The 17,591-nt window shown below is 38.3% G+C and overlaps 1 protein-coding gene across 1 annotated transcript in view; it reads left to right on the top strand.

Moving 5' to 3' along the window:
* The first annotated feature begins 351 nt into the window (after window positions 1-351).
* dlgap2a (discs, large (Drosophila) homolog-associated protein 2a) overlaps window positions 352-17,591 on the top strand; it is a 73,421-nt gene continuing 56,181 nt past the window's right edge. The window contains exons 1-2 of the mRNA XM_073826653.1: window positions 352-1,473; window positions 17,019-17,212. Coding sequence (XP_073682754.1) covers window positions 394-1,473; window positions 17,019-17,212 — 1,274 coding nt within the window. The 5' untranslated portion in view covers window positions 352-393. The remainder of the gene's footprint in view (window positions 1,474-17,018; window positions 17,213-17,591) is intronic.

A 17,591-nucleotide genomic window follows, 5' to 3' on the forward strand; every position in this document is an offset into this window, starting at 1 on the left:
AGGATGGGCAAAGGGCTGTGGGACATGCTTTTGTCCGGCCAACATGATTTCATTCCATTCACTGAAGTGTCATGTTTTCCATGATGGTGCAGCTGAGAGGCTGCCTTGTGATCGCTTGTGTTGCTGAAAACGGCCGTTATTTTGCAATCAGTTCGTTTGAATCTCAGCAGACTATGTTTTGCAAACATCCCTATTAGCGCTTCCTACATGCCCACCGGGAATTCGTCCCAAAATATAGTTTGCAGAAAGATTGAACTGATGCTGAATGCATGAATCAAACTCGCTCATCCTTTCCATTCTCTTCTCTTCTCTTTGTCTTTCATAGATCAGCTAGATTCATGGTCTCCACCGCCGTACTTCGATGAAGACAGCTACCCCTCCCCTCCCAGGAATATGAAAGGTTTATCAAGCGGTCGTCCTCAGCTCACCTTCACATCAGGACACACCTGTGGGCTGCCAGACTGTGATCAGTCCCTCGACCACTTGCATCATGTCAGCCCTGATTCCCGCTCTCCATACCTACTCAGTCCGACCGAGAGCTGCCCTCTGGATCCACACCGCTGCTCGCCCCGCAGCTCCATCCACTCCGAGTGCATGGTGATGCCCGTTTCTATGGCATCTGACCACGTTTCCAGCAGCACCTTTCCCAGAATGCACTACAGTTCACACCACGACGGCTCGCGGGACGACGGCTCCACTTCTCATGGCGGCGGAGGTGGTGGCAGCGGAGGGGTCGGAATTGGTGGTGGGGGTGGCGGATCTGGAAAAATGAATCGAATTCCCCCAAACCTCCTGGACCAATTTGAGAAGCAATTGCCAATTCACAGAGACGGTTTTCACACTCTGCAGTACCAGCGCACGTCCGCAACCACCACGAGCAGCGAGCAGCGCAACGAGAGTCCCGGGCGTATCCGCCACCTGGTGCACTCCGTCCAGAAGCTCTTCACCAAATCCCACTCACTCGAGGGGTCGTCCAAGATGAACGGCACCAAGGGAGACTCTCGCTCAGACAGCGGACACCACCACCACCACCATCACGGACATCACCATGGGAATCACAAACACAGCAAACGGAGTAAGAGCAAGGAACGCAAGTCAGACTCCAAGCAACGCTCAGGGATAGCAGGCTGGTGGAGCTCTGACGACAACCTGGACAGCGACAGCACCTACCGGACTCCCAGCATCATGAGCCGATACCACGGAGATCATATAACTCACTGTTACCCGGACACGGGCCACGGGCACTTTGGGGATCTTTCGCTCAAGACCTCTAAGAGCAACAACGACGTGAAATGTTCGGCATGCGAGAGCATCGCTATGGCCCCCGAGGGCAAATTTATGAAGCGCAGCTCCTGGTCGACACTGACTGTCAGCCAGGCTAAAGAAGCCTACCGAAAATCTTCCCTCAACCTGGAGAAACCGTCCATGCCTCAAGATCTGAAGTCCTCCATGAGGCCTTGTCATTATTTGCAGGTGAGATCTTATTCACGGAGATATGACTGCTGGTGATGCTGTGCTGTAAGACATTGGTTCTCAGAAAGGGGCCTCAGCAGACTTCCATAGGAAGGTCAAGATGACTCAAAGCATTAGTTCACTTCCACAGTGAAAAGTGAAGATTTTCTGATAAATTAAGGTTTTTAAGGAAAGGATTTTTCTTCATATAGGAACCAATCATTAGGAACCAATGGGTTGAAGGTCTAAATTGCAGTTTCAATGCAGCTTCAAAGGGCTGTGCACAATCCCAGCCAAGAAATAAGGGTCTTATGTAGCGAAACGATTTGTCATTTTCTAAAAAAAAAAAATATATATATATATTTTTTTTAACCACAAAATTACGTAGTCACGTTGGAAAGGTCACATGTGACATAGGCGGAAGTACAGACCCAGTGTTTGCAAAGCAAATGTGCAAAGAAAGTCAAATGCCCTTTACAAAAAAGGTAAATCAATCAAGGTAATCAAGATAAATTTACCCTACCCTACCTTTTTGAACTGGAATACACAGATGATGAACTAACTACACGTGACCTTTCCAATGTGATTACGTAAAGCATGAAGTCATAGATGTGCATTGCAGAGTTAGTGCAAGATGAGCATTTGTAGTTAAAAAATATACATATTATTTCTTTAGAAAATGGCAACCGTGTAGAGCCTTTTCCAGCCGCATTGAAACTGCAATTTGGACCTTCAAGTCCACTATATGGAGAAAAAATCTAGAATGTTTTCCTCAAAAACTTTAATTTCCTTTTGACTGAGGAAATTAAGACATGAACATCTTCGATGAGATGAGGGTGAGTAAATTATCAGGAATTTATTATTGTGGAAGTGAACTAACTTTCAAAAATCAGCTATTTGCATAAGATATTTGCATTTGTGCAACAGTTTTTTTTTTTTTTAATCACCAGGATTCCCACGTTCTAGAAAAAAAATAGATGCAGTATGTGTGGTATTCTAATTATAAATGTGTAGATCTGGAAGAGACATGTACATTCATAAAATCACTATATAGTCATATTTTTGTATATTTGTATGATAGAAATTTTAAAAGTATTTTTGAAAATAATTAACCGTTATCTATACCCAAAAAATTGTCAGAAAAGCATTTGAAAATTGTTAACAATGTGGGGCCTTGTAGTCAAAAAAGTTGAGAACTACTGCTCAAGAGGAGATTCTTCAATGTTTGTATATGTGAGGGGAGTAAATATTAAGTTATGCTATTCATTTTGAAAACAAACCTCTGTGTGTCTGCATTCTGATCCATGGCTTATTGGTGCCTGTAGACTGTTGCTTAGGATTCAGAGGGTTCCCAACAGAGTTTAAAGTAATAGTACACTGAAAGGGTTGTTACAAAGATGGGAATATGTTGTTTACGCTGGTGGAGAATATAGCCTGATTGAAATATGTGTGTGCCTTTGTTGTTGTGAGGTGCTAATGTGCTAAATTGAGAGGCAGATTTATTGGTCCTGTCACTCCGACTAGACTAGTTTGTTCCTGTTGTTTATGTACGGAATTATTGCAAACAATGAGTCATATTGATCAGCATTGATCTTTCTGTGCTAACGCGTGATTTTCCAAATGCATCACATTTCGTCAGGATGCATTATTCATGGTGCTGTCAGACCACTGGAAATAGCTTCTTGCTGTTTTTTAGTTTGTTTGTGCAATTAGGCCTCTTTATCCTATATATGGATGCTGAATTGTCACAGGTTAGCACTGTACAAAATTGCAATCCGTTTCCAAAATTGCTGAAATGAATCACATATCTGTCACAGTAGAGTACAGCTACTATGCGAATGCTTCTTGAAATTGCTTGTCCTGATGGGTCATTATTGTGTTTTAGTACAAGCCCATGGCACCTTTTTAATAATACTAGATCTGCTTTAAAAAAGACAGTGATATTGCTTCAGTTAATTCATTGTTTTAGAATATGACTTTTGTTTCAGCCTCACTTTATGTTAGGATAATTCTGTATTCTTTTTCAGAACTGGTTCCATCTTTCATTATCTGGTGGACCAGCAGTGCCTTTAGCTGTTGAAGTTGTCCTTACTGGCTAGTTAAGGAGTCAGGTGTAGAAACCAACATCTCAAAATAGGCCAGCATCCCAAAACACAACATTTGCTGGTCTGTCAGAACTAGTTAGTATTGCAGATGTCTGACTCAAGCAGTTAGATCAGCAGGTACAATGAAAAACACGCTCAGTAAACATCTGCTGACACAGCAGCCTCCACCAGTCCTGAACTTATGCAATAGCACAGCAGACGCAGAGAGGCTGATGGCCCCATTGAGATAATTAATGAATGGATGGATTCGAGTGTTTCCTCAGGGCAAGAAAGAATCCAGAGAGAAAGAAAACCTAAATCAATATTAAGTTTTACATTTTAGAGGTTTGTGGAGACCTCATTTGGGTCCCACTGAGGCAACTTAGACTATATCCTATGCATATTTTATGTCGACAATGACAGATGATTAATATTTTCCAGAAGTGGATATGCAGCTGTGGATATAAGCTGTTGCTTATATTTTCATTGGTCAGCAGGGTTAATATTTTGTAAAAAGGTGCCAAAGTTGTCACAGGGCAGTACCTTTTTCAAAAGGTACAATCCTACCATTTTCAATTGAAGTCAAAAGTTTACATACACCTTGAAGAATCTGCAGAATTTTAATTATTTTATTAAAATACAAAATGCGTGTTATTTTTTAATTTAGTACCGACCTAAATTGGATGTTTCACATAAAGTCCACAAGTATATAGTTGAATTTATAAAAAGTACCCCTTCAAAAGTTTACATACACTTGATTCGTAATACTGTGTTGTTACTTGAATGATCCACAGCTTTGTTTTTGTTTTGTTTTTTGTTTAGTGATAGTTCATGAGTTCCTTGTTTGTCCTAAACAGTTAAACTGCCAGCTGTTCTTCAGAAAAATCCTTCAGGTCCCACAATACTTTGTTTTTGTTTTTAGCATTTTTGTGTAATTGAAACCTTTTTTCCAACAACGACTGTATGATTTTGAGATCCATCTTTTCACACTGAGGGATTCATATGCAACTATTACAGAAAGTTCAAAATCTTCTTGAATGCTTCAGAAGGAAACACAGAGCATGAAGAGCCAAAGATGTAAACTTTTGAACAGAATGGAGATGTGTACATTTTTCTTATTTTGCCTAACATTTTATCATTTAGTACTGCCCTTCAGAAGCTACAGAAGATACTTGCATGTTTGCCAGGAGACAATATACATTAAAGTTTTCACCCCGACTCTTAATGCAGCATGTTTCCCTCTGAAGAGTCAGTGAGCATTTGAACCTTCTCTAATAGTTGCATATGAGTCCCTCAGTTGTCCTCAGTGTGAAAGATGGATTTCAAAAATACACAAGGGTTCAAATACACAATACAGAAAAATCAAAGAATTTGTGGGACCGGAAGGATTTTTCTGAAGAACAGTGGGCAGTTTAACTGTTAAGGACAAACAAGGGGCTCATTAACAACTATCACAAAAAAAGTCAAGTGTATGGAAACGTTTGAACGGGGTAATTTTTATAAATTCAACTGTTATTTTCTCTTATGTAAACGTCTTTTATCTTATTCAGGTCAGTACTAAATAAAAAATAATGTGCATTTTGTATGATCTCTTGCTTAGGCCAAATTAATATTTGCAGATTCTGACTTCAACTGTAGGTATTAATTTGTACCTTTACGCTACCCTTTTGGAGTAAATAAGGTACAAAGGTTTATCAGGTTTATCCTTTAAAAAGAAACCACCCCAATGGCAACTTTTGTACCTTTTTTCTTAAAAGTATAGGTTGTGATGGTAAAAACCTCCAAGTCTGTTGGTTAGTGTGCTGGAATTGTACCCAGCCTTTATGTAGACGTCCATATGTCTCCTTTAAATCCAATTTGTCTTTATAACAACATTGTGGTAAAGCTTGTTACGGATAGGATTGTTTCTTTGCCCACTAATTATTGACGGTAAGCTTCATATGAAGACAAAATTGTACCTTTCCAGGTCACCCAAGATGCAAAATGCTCTTTTAACTTCTAAAACAAGCTCTTTTTTTAGCCAAAAGTGCAAAACCACTTTCAGCATCCATTCTTTAAAAAGGCCAATATGTTTTTTTTGTCAGTAATCTTTTCTAATTATAATTTCAGATCAAATGCATCTATGACAAAAATGTAGACTTTCACTAAGGGATGAAAACAACCTCTTCCCATCTGTCTTTTTTAGCACAGCAATTAGCTTAAGTGTGTTTGTATTTCAAATATGTCCAGATGGATTAAACATCAGCCTGCAGAAAAAAGGACAGAAACCGTCCAGCAGTCAATGGCTGTGATGCATCTCTGGGTCAGGCGTTTAATATCTTCTCTCGACCCTAACAAAAATAGCTTGCGCCGTCTATCACGCTGGTGCTATTTTTGGCTGCTGTTATCGATGCAGCCTGCTGTGACGCAAACTCTCCGGGAGGGATGTGCGCCCCTTCACTCTGATGGTCCGGTGTCCTGAGTACCGCATGCTGAGCAGTAGCAATAAAGCAGCTATTTTTAGTCTGTGTTCATCATGGCGGTCACCATCATGAGTAGACTGAATCATTAGCTGAGATTGTGATTTGGATCAAAATCAATGCTAAATGGTTCATGAGATGACTTTTGGCAAGGGTTTCCTGCACATTTCAACACTTCTTACATAAATCATTGATCATGTTATGAGGAGGACGGCAGTTCACTTTATTGCGGGCAGAAGCCTCCATGCTGTGATGGATCGCAGAAGAGTTCAAACTGACCCCTACGATTTTTAAGTGGATTCAAGTGGATTTTGAATGCTCCTATCTATATTTATTTAAAATATCTTTGAAAATTAAGTTGCTAGATTTTTGAATGTTAAAAACGTGTTTTTCTGCAGATCATTACTGGCAGATCTGCTCAACCTCTTTTAAACTTAATCGGATTATTTTTCCCCATTGAGGTGTTTACATTAAGACTTTTCATTCCCTATGAGCTATCAGTCAGATTATGGATGCATTATTAAAATGCATGGCAACTGATTTCACTGTCTGATGTAATATTTTTAAATATTTCAGCATGACTTTTATAGTGATATCAGTCACCACTCGGTGGATGTCCCACAGCTCAAGGTGAAGGCCAGTCCTGATTAAAGTGTAATGGCCCATTCACACATGCTGCAAAAAAGAAAATCATTTTCTTCATTAGGTTTTTTAGTCTTGCGTTTCAGTAAAATGTCTAAATATCCTTAAAACCCAAATGGCAAATTGTCTTTTCTTGTTTTAAGCAAGAAAATGTCTTGTCTTTTTCTTGTTTTAAACTCTCTAACTTGTTTTTTTTGTGCTAAGCAAGGATCTATTACATTGATTCCTGAAAACAATATGTTTTCAACATTGATAACAATAATATATTTCCTGAGCACCAAATCAGCATATTAGAATGATTTTTGAAGGATAATGCGACACTGAATACTGGAGTAATGGCAAAAACCTTTGAACATCTGCTCACAAATAAGATGCATTACTTGTAAAAATAAGATGTCATTCCTACAAAAAATAGCATTCTGAATGAGAATGTGTTTGGGTATAAATTGCAGCACAGCACAATACATCATATAATGAAGAAGATAAACGATCCTAACTAACTTGTGACAACGAAAGTAGCCTTTATGCTGAACGCTACATGAACAGGAAAACTGATCTCATCACATTTGCTTGTTGCAGATAGAAATGGTTCAAAAGTTATGAGAAAGTGTTAACAGCAGTGTGAACTGACAACATTAACTATGCTCTTTTAAAGGAGACCTATTATGCTTCTTTTTACAATATGTAATATAAGTCGCAAGTGTCCCCAGAATGTCTCTGTGAAGTTTCATCTCAAAATATCCCATAAATAATTTATTATGATATTATGGTCTGTCTCTTTAAATGCAAATGAGCTGCTGCTTCCCGCCCCCTTTTCTAGAACAGGGCTGTGCCTTTACAGCTCATACCTCAGATACTCTGCTAAAAAAACATCTGTTTGGTTTTGATTATCTCGTCTATCGCGCTGAAATCATGCATTTTAAAACATATAAGTTTAAACTGATATACGCTTTTCTGAGCGCACACATTCGAAGTATGTCCACAGAAAGCGGCTGTCATTCCTGGTAAAAAATTTTTTGTGTATTTGACAGTTTAAGCGCAATAAGACGCGAAAGAGAACTTAGTTTAGTATTTACATGCCGTGTCCTTGCTGAAAAAAAAAAACAGCTAAAACCAGCCTAGGTGGTCAGCAGCCTGGTTTTAGAGGGGTTTTGGCCAGTTTGTCACCCTGGCCAGGCTGGAAAACCACTAGCTATAACAGCTTAAACCAGCTAAGACCAGCAAACCAGCCTAGGCTGGTTTTAGCTGTTTTTTTCAGCAGGGACACGGCATGTAAATACTAAACTAAGTTCTCTTTCTCGTCTTATTGCACTTAAACTGTCAAATACACACAATTTTATGTTAAAAATAGTTTTTAACACAGCCAAGTTACAAAAACAGTCAGCTATGTCTGTGAAGGTAAACAGCTGGAAAAGAAATTGCATGTTTATATTAGATCTGTGTGGCAGCAGCGCAATATACAGTAAATGAATCATAAATTCACTGCTCTCTTGTCTCCTGAGGCTGAGACTCTAAATAGTGTTCTATGCTCGTCTTTGCAGCCAAAGACAGAACAGTTAGCATGATTTGCGCAAAGTTTCGCCATGGCCTTAGAACTGGTACACTGTTTTTACATGCGAAAACAAAAATGGTGGCGCTGTGGGTGAAAATGTGCAGATTGAGGGGCAATATTATAATAAGATACTTTCTACGTCATAGAGGGAGTGCAATCTGAGCGGCTTGTTTTTTCACAAGCTTGAAGAGAAAAGCTTACCAAAACAAAGTTACTGGGTTGTTCTTTTATATGTTGTCTGGTAGATGCACCGGGGACCCGATTATAGCACTTAAACATGGAAAAAAGTCAGATTTTCATAATATGATAATAACCCTGCATGTGGGCAGAGACATCATCATGTAAAGCAGTGAAATTGCTCATAACATAATGTCTCTGTATTTTCTAAACTCAACTACAAAAGGAGACAGATGACGTGCACTTCAGTGTCTTCAGTCCAATTGGTAGTCGCCGCATCACATCCCATTTACATAAAGTTTAACTTTTTGAATGTCCTTAAGAGTAGCACTGAAAGTCAGGAACGAAGTATTCAAACATTATGACTTTGACATTTTAGTAGAAGTTGGCAAACATTACTGGGTTTAGTCCACTGCACTGTGAACATCAGAAATATTCACTCCCTGAATGAGAAAGGATCATGGGAAGAGTTTTAAATAAACAGACCTCTCCAGCTGAGCGTTGCAGTGTCTAACCCGCAAACTCTTTCACACAGAGTTTACCCTTCTCATTATGATTCCACCTTGCTCTTTCGCTCTGTATTCTTTACCTGCATCTAAAGGCTACAAGAAGAGAGGATTGCATTTTAATAGATTTTCTGATAGGTCAGTGAAGGTGAATCTAATAACCAATTAATAAGACTGTTTAAAAGCCAACAGGAGCCAAACAGCAACTATTGCACACACACAAAAAGACTCTGTCTTGACAACAACTCAATAAACTGAGAGTCAGACAACTAAAGAGGTCAGACACCGCTGGATGTGTGTGTGAGTGTGTGAAGATGGGTAAAAGAATGTTGGTGACAGCAGATGCTATTTGTGTCACTGTTTGTCCCCTAAATGAGCTTGAACATGTTTGGTCTTTCAGATGAGATAATCACAGACACTTGTTCAAAAATAAACACGTAAATGAGCTTTAATATCGCATTTGTTTAAATAGCTTAAACTGAATTACAGTTTAAAAAAAAGAAAAATCTGTGCCACACATCATTATCAATCAGTGCGTCTGTAATTTAATTATGTTTTAATTTTAAACAATATTTTATGTAGAAATCTTATTTCATGCTTTGAGTATGTGTTTGAGGCTAAATATTTTAAAGGGGTCATCGGATGCAAAACTAACTTTTACATGTTGTTTGCACTTTAATGTGTGTTGGTAGTTTGTGTACACAACCACCCTACAAGGATAAAAATCTACCCAGTAGTATTTTTTTTAATCTTTAAAAGTAATATCCCTTTTTTAAAATCAGGTCATTCTCAGCTTCTTGTCGGTGTGATGGCGCACTGACAGAGGCCACTCCCATATAGTAGATTGACATGAGCGCCTTACCTTAGACCCACCCTCACCGAGCTGAAACAGTCCAACTCCGACCGCCATTGTGTGACTCAGGTGCAAACAAGAATGTCTCAGATTGAGCGATTTAGGTGTTCTGTTGTTGGATGTAATAATAAACACAGCAGTCATCATTTACTGAAGATGCAGAGGAAAACGTTACTTTCGTTTAAAAAAAAAGGAAAGCGCCGATCCCGATCGACATATGCTCTCTGTTCCTGATAGAGCTTTACCCACAGCAGAAGTGCATATAAAGGTTTTTTTATGCATCTTTGTGAATGGCCTTTCTTAATAATGTGCTTGTTGGCAAGTTTCGCCGCTAAATGCAGCTAAATGTGGCTAAAGTAAACATTACGTCACATAATCCCAGAAAGGGGCGGGGCGAGCAGTGCTCAGTGGCATTTAAAGGGGCCATGTCTTAAAATGAGTTGAGTTTTTGCAGAGCTGATTTTGACAAGGTAAAAGGCTGTTTTTTTACACTACTATTGAGAATTTTTTTACCAAAGTATATTATAGACTTTTCAATAAGACCCTAAAGAATCATATAAACTTGTGGAAATTGGGCATCCGATGATCCCTTTAAATGTTTTTGTTAATTTCGTATGCTCACTAAGGCTGAATTTATTTGATAAAGAAAATGCAATAAAAACAGCAACATTGTGATATTTTCTGTTTAAACATTACTTTTAAAATGCAATTTATCCCTGTGATGGCAAATCTTATTTTTTTAGAAACCATTAATCCATTCTTCAGTGTCACATGGCCCTTCAGAAATAAACATTCTTGTCAATTGCTGCTGATTATTTTGTACTACTTAAAGGAGAAGTTCACGTCCAGAACAAAAATTTACAGATAATTTACTCATCCACTTGTCATCCAAGATGTCTATGTCTTTCTTTCTTCAGTCATAAGGAAATTATGTTTCTTGAGGAAAACATTTTAGGAATGTTCTCCATATAGTGGACTTCAACGGTGCCCACGAGTTTGAACTTTCAAAATGCAGCTCTAAAAGGGCTCTAAACGATCCCAGCCAAGGAAGAAGGGTATTATCTAGTGAAACGATCAGTTATTTTCTTAAAAAATGTACAATTTATATACTTTTTAACCTCAAATGCTTATCTTGTCTAGCTCTGCAATGTGCATACATACTCTGTGTACTCTGGTTCACTACAGGTAGGGTAGGTCGAAAAACTCCCATCTTATTTTCTCCTCCAACTTCAGAATCGCCCTACATCACTGTTGAAGTACCAACCCAGTGTTTACAATGTGAACGTGCAAACGCCCTTTACAAACCCTCCCCCCAAAAAACGGTAAAACAGCAATGTAGGATGATTTTGATGTTAAAGTTGAAGTGCTCACTGTTTTACCGCTTCAAGTGTTAATTTCTGTTTGAAACTGCAGTGATACAGTCAAGCCCAAAATTATTCATACCCCTTGCAAATTCTCACTTAAAGTTACTTTTATTCAACCAGCAAGTTTTTTTTGACAGGAAATGACACAGGCTTCTTCCAAAAGATAATAAGATGATGTACAAGAGGCATCATTGTGGAAAAAAATATTTATCTGCTTTTATTTACATTTGAACAAAAAGTGGCATGTCCAAAATTATTCATACCCTTTGCAAACTGTCACAGTCTATGGAAAAATCCAAAGTTATATACCATTCCAAATAGTCCAATATGTCCTAAAGCATCCTAATTACCCTGATTTACTGGGAACAGCTGTTTTAATCAACTCAACAGGTGAAAAACAGAAGCTCTCTGCTGTTGGTTTGTGGACAGTCATGGCTAAGACAAAGGAGCTCACTGAGGACCGCCAGCTGTGCATTGTAGCTGCTCATAAGTCAGGAAAGGGCTATAAGACCATATCTAAATGTTTTGAAGTTCCAGTGGCTACAGTGCAAAGTGTTATTAAAAAATACAAGACGCACTGCGAAAAATCTCAGAGGACGTGGTCGGAAGCCAAAAGTGACACCTTTGCTGGCCAGGAGGATAGTGAGAGAGGTAAAAAAGAATCCAAAGATCACCACCAAGGCTATCCTGATGAATCTGGGCTCTGCTGGTGGCAACATCTCAAGGCAGACAGTCCACGGACGCAGACCATGGAGGACACCACTTCTCCAGATAAGGCACACAAAAGCCTGCTTGGCCTTTGCAAATGCTCATCTGGACAAAGAAGAAGACTTCTGGTCTTTTGTTTTATGGTCAGATCAAACAAAAGTTGAATTGTTTGGAGCAGCCTTCAACCCTAAGAACGCCATCCCCACTGTCAAACATGGTGGTGGGAACCTAATGTTTTGGGGGTGTTTTTCAGCCGGTGGACCGGGGAACCTAATCACAGTAAACTGCACCATGAAAAGGAGGAATACATCAAAATGGACATTTCATATACATCAAATGGACACCAGTGGACATTTCAGCATGACAACGACCCAAAACACACAGCAAATGTGGTGAAGAAATGGTTAGCAGACAAAAACATTAACGTGTTGCAGTGGTCCAGCCAGAGTCCTGACTTAAATCCAATTGAGAATCTGTGGAGGGAGCTAAAGATCAGGGTGATGGCAAGGAGACCCTCCAACCTAAAGATAAATGGGCAAAAATACCAGTGGAGACATGCAAAAAGCTGGTCAGCAATTATAGGAAGCGTTTGATTGCTGTAATTGCCAATAAAGGCTTTTCTATTGATTATTGAGAAGGGTATGGTATGAATAATTTTGGACATGCCACTTTTTATTCAAATGTAAATAAAAGATGAGTAATACTTTTTTCCACAATGATGCCTCTTGTAAATTGTCTTATTATCTCCTGTCATTTCTAATTAAAAAAAAAACTTGCTGGTTGAATAAAAGTAACTTTTAATTTCGGGCTTGACTGTATGTACTTATTAGTATGTAATTTGCGTTTTGAGAAAAAGTTCCCGCAGGTACGTTTTCATCATGAGCAACAAAAGACCTGATATACATACACCTATGGCTGTGCCATCATACAAGAGGGCGACAGCCTGCTTTGGATTTTCGCATTAATCCATGTTCCTTTGTTTCTTCATATCTAGACTATGTTTGTATAAACTGTACTGCAAAATCTTCACCAGTTGATATGTTTCCACTATCATACAGTCATACAGGCCATCCATACTGGGGAGGGGGACTCGAATCTCAGTGATTTATCAAGAGTTTTACACCACAGATTGTGTCTGTCCTCTGGCGTTTTTGGTTAATTAAATGTCTAAAAATATCAAACTCCTTCAAGACTTAATTAACCTAAAGACTTCTATGGATTATGTGTGTGTGCGTATGTGTGCGTGTGTGTACAAGGGTGTCCGTGACATTTACTCATTTTCATTGACTCCTGGATCAAAATCATTCTTCTTGCAGAATGCTAAAGACCCACGAGGCTGCTGAAATGTGCCCCTTGTCACCTGGACGAGAGACTGTCTGATAAACAGAAGGTTTTGGTAAAAGGACACAGAGTTAATCAAGCTGTTTGATATTAAATGTCATGTGCTGTGGTTCAATTGATTCAAATCCTTAATGAAATATGTTGCATGGCCTAACAATTGCATTACTTTGATAAACTAAAAAGAAAAATGTTTTGCTGGTAGTGTATATCAACCAGTTTATTGAAAAGAATGAATTGTTTGAATCACGAATGTTTCTAGAAGAACCTCAGCTAATAACAACTTAAATTTATGGTTGATTTTAGAACGCATTGGATGCACTTTTATGATGATTTTGGCTTCATTTTGAAATCTCGAAAGCATCAGTCTCCCTTCATTGGAATTACATGGAAAAGAACAAACATCACAGTTTTTCACAATGCTTCTTTTGTGTTCTGCAGGAGAAAAGTCACAGTTCAGTTCTTTTGTCACTATGTTATAATGAATTCATCTCTTGGCCTATAAAACTGTGGAGATGAGTTGCTCTGAGAGGATGTTTTCAGAGTACTGATGTAAAGTAGTGTTCCGAAGGTTATGAGGATGAGGACGGTTGCTAGGTGACAAAATTGGTCTCTGCTAGTATGAATAGAGAACACGTCATAAATATGTCAGTGCCTTGTTTCTGTCATGTGATCCGTCAGTCAGGAATCAGATCTGAGTGAAACGTTGCTCATTCACAAGAAGGGTGTCATTAGGCATACAAGATCATGACAACAACAGTAATATTACTTAGTCACTGTCCACAAGTAAAGATAGTCTGTGATAAGTGGTTTCTGTGAAGATGTTCTTGGGGAAAGTGCCAAGAAGTAAATGTCAGCCGGTATAGGTGATGGATAACAGTCGTGACAATGTCACCGTGTCAGCGGTGCTGGCAATGAATTGTGTTGAGGAGTCTGTTTTAATGAGCATCCGGCCGTTTACTGCACACGCTGGTCTTATTTTCTTGGTCTTGCTGACTGCTTAGTAAACAGACATACCTACTAAGGATGTTTTTCTAAGATACTCCCTTTCCACTTCAAGAAAAGCTTTCGTTTTTACTTTTGTCAGATCCTAAATTTACTCTTCTTGCACTTTCCATGGGTACAAAATTGGGCCTGAAACACTGAAACTTTTTTTTTTTTTACTTGACCTTCAGAAGATGCTGATAGTCACTTCCTACTAGATGTTTTATTTCTTTTCTGTAAGTTTTCTAATAACAATTTACAGTTTGTGTGCTTTTATTCCTTAAAAAGGTAAAAGTACAACATGCTATTTTATAGTCATGAAAACTAGGACTGGGTTTTAACACAATCTTGCGATTCGATTCCAGTTTGATTCGAGTCAATATTGATTATTTTGGAAATATATCAGATACAGTGCCTTGAGAAAGTATTGATACCCCTTCATTTTTTTCACGTTTTCTTATGTTAAACTGCTTTAAATTACTTTTTTCCACATCAATCTACACTCCATACACCATAATGTCAAAACAAAAACAAAACTGTAACAACTTCGTAAATGTATTAAGAATAAAAAACCTTGAAATAAATACATTGCGTAAGTATTCATACCTTTAACTATTTAGCTGAAGCACCTTTACAGTTTCAAGTCTTTTTGGGTATGATGAGACAAGTTTTGCACATCAGCATTTGACAATTATCTGCCATTCTTCTCCTTACCTCTTCATCTCTTAAGCTCTGTCAGGTTGGAATGGGGGCAGTTAACATTTTCAGGTTCATTCAGAAATATTGGATGGGTTTTAAGCCCAGGCTCTGGCTGGGCCACTCAAGGACATTCACAGAGTTGTCTATAAGCCACTCTTGCTGTGTGCTTAGGGTCATTGTCCTGTTGGAAAGTGAACCTTTTGCTCAGACCGAGGTTGCTGAATGCTCTGGACTAGATTTTCATTAAGGCTATCTCTATATTTTGCTGTGTTGAGCTTTCCTTCTACTCTGACGAGTCCCTCAATCTCTGCCACTGAAAAACAGCCCCACAGCATGAGGCTGCTACCACCACAATTTACTTTTGGGATGGTACTCTGCAGGTGATGAGCAGTGCTTGGTTTCCTTCAAACATGATGCTTGGAATTCTTTAGGTTAGTTCTTTAGGTGCTTTGTTGCAAATTCCAAGTGGATTTTCATGTGTCTTCACTGAGGAGAGGATTGAATTTGGCCACATTACAGTGTTGCAGTGATGTTTGTCCTTCTGTAAGTTTCTCCCATCTGCATGTATGATCATGGAGCTCAACTAGAGTGACCATCAGGTTCTTGGTCACAAGTCTAACCAAAGCCCTTCTCCATCAACTGCTCAGTTTGGCCAGGAGGCCAGCTCTAAAAAGAGTCCTAGTTTTTTTTTTTTTTTTTCTTCAAATAAGGATAATGGAGGCTATATGCTTCTGTGAACCTTCAAAGCAGAATTTTCCCCCCAGATGTGTGGCTTGATGCAATCCTGTCTCTGAGCTCTACAGGCAGTTCTGGTTTTGACATCAGGGCTTGATTTTTGATCTAATATGCATTTTCATATTTCAGACCTTTTATTAAGATGTGTGCCTTTCCAAATCATACCCATGCAATTGAATTTGCCAAAGTGTAGTAACATCTACAAGCAATATGAATGCTCCTGAGCTAAATTTCAACTGTACCAGATAAGGGTATGAATACTAATGCAATGGAATAATTTAAGTTTTTAATTTGTAATAAATTTGTAAAGATGTTAAGCTTTTTTTGCTTTACTATTATGATGTATGGAGTGTAGGTAGATTGATGTGGGAAAAAAGTAATTTAAAGCAGCTTAACATAAGGCAGCAACATAAGAAAACATGAAGAGGCACTAGTACAAGCCAAATTCTCTCAAGGCAAAAAAAAAAATCCCTCAACTAATGCAGTAAAATATGCATGAGAGTCAGTTATTGAAGGTTAAAATTAACTGATTTGTATACAAATGCTTAGATTACCATTATTATAATCATAAAGTTACAATTACACAATTATATTTCTACTCCAATTCGTTTTTAAATAGTGGCATAATAGTGTCATAAAAACTTGATGGATTTATTCAAACATAAATGAAACAAGAACAGACGAACAGTAAAAATGATAATGAATATGTTATGGTGCATGCATTTAACATTGTAGAGTTAGTTTTTTTAACCAAATATGTTTTTTCTGAGGTAAATGTGATGTTAGCTTATGTGACATATTGTTTACACACTGTTATGTTCACATCTTTGCGTGGTTAAACACTGATTGAGCAATTGAGCATGAGACCAGATAAGTTGTACTCTTTCTTTTAACTTACCCTCAGATGTTTATTTATATTTATTTCATGCTGAAACTGGTGTTCGAGCAGAGAAGATGATCAGTTTATGCCCATTTCCCACAGGTTCTCTTGAACCCGATCTGTCACTCCACATGAAATAGTGCCAAAATGGTATTTATTGTTTGAATACTGTAACAAAATGGACAGAATATAAATCTTTGTTTCATATCAAAAGAAACAAAGCACATTATTGAGATTTATTGGACGGGAGGTGCGCTACAATGTTCATTACCTAAGAAGCATTTAAGAATCAATATTGTTTCATAAAAATAAAAATGTATTAAAATCGAGAAATCTATATTTATTTTGCCCAGCCTTAAACTAAAGAGATTTTTTAAATTTTTAAACAAGAACAGCTGTCATACTTTCAATTTGATGGAGACATCAGCTTTGCTAACAATTCAATCTCTCTTATCCTTCCATCCAACATATTTTGTGACAGTATATATGCATGTGGGGAGGGTGTGTCTATGCTTTAATATCTTATAATTATGTAAATATATAATATATCCATTATATCATAAATTTTTTTTTATATTCAAACAGGTCCCTCAGGATGAATGGGGAGGGAGAGATGAGGAGATCCCATGCAGAAGGATGCGGAGCAGCAGTTACGTTAAAGCCATGGGTGATCAGGACAGCGGAGACTCCGACGGCAGCCCTAAAAACTCCCCGCAGAAAAGCGTGCGACCCGACGCTCTCGTCAAATCCGTGCTGCAGAGACAACTTTCAGACCAGAGGTAGGATTTTTGATCAGCCAGTGAATCTCATTACAAACCCCATCTAATCAGAGGTTAGGGTGATTAATGCGCAAAGTCATAAAGTAGAAAACAGGCATGCAATCATTAACCAGTTATTTATCTACAATCACAGAGGCCCACATTCTCCGACATGTGGGATCCTTTTTGTTGAATATGCAAATGCATTTTGATCTCATTATGAGCCATCAAGAAACATCTGCAGTCACATCACAGATTGTACATTATAGCGACTCTCTCGCTATGAAAGCGGGACATGCAGGTTTACCATTTGAAACCACCATTTAGCAGTATCTGTAAATTTGAGTGAAAAATTGAAGCAATTAAGATGATAAACACATGTATAATCTTATAGACGAAC

This window comes from Garra rufa, chromosome 21, assembly GCF_049309525.1.
Source record: "Garra rufa chromosome 21, GarRuf1.0, whole genome shotgun sequence".
NCBI classification, from domain to species: domain Eukaryota; kingdom Metazoa; phylum Chordata; class Actinopteri; order Cypriniformes; family Cyprinidae; genus Garra; species Garra rufa.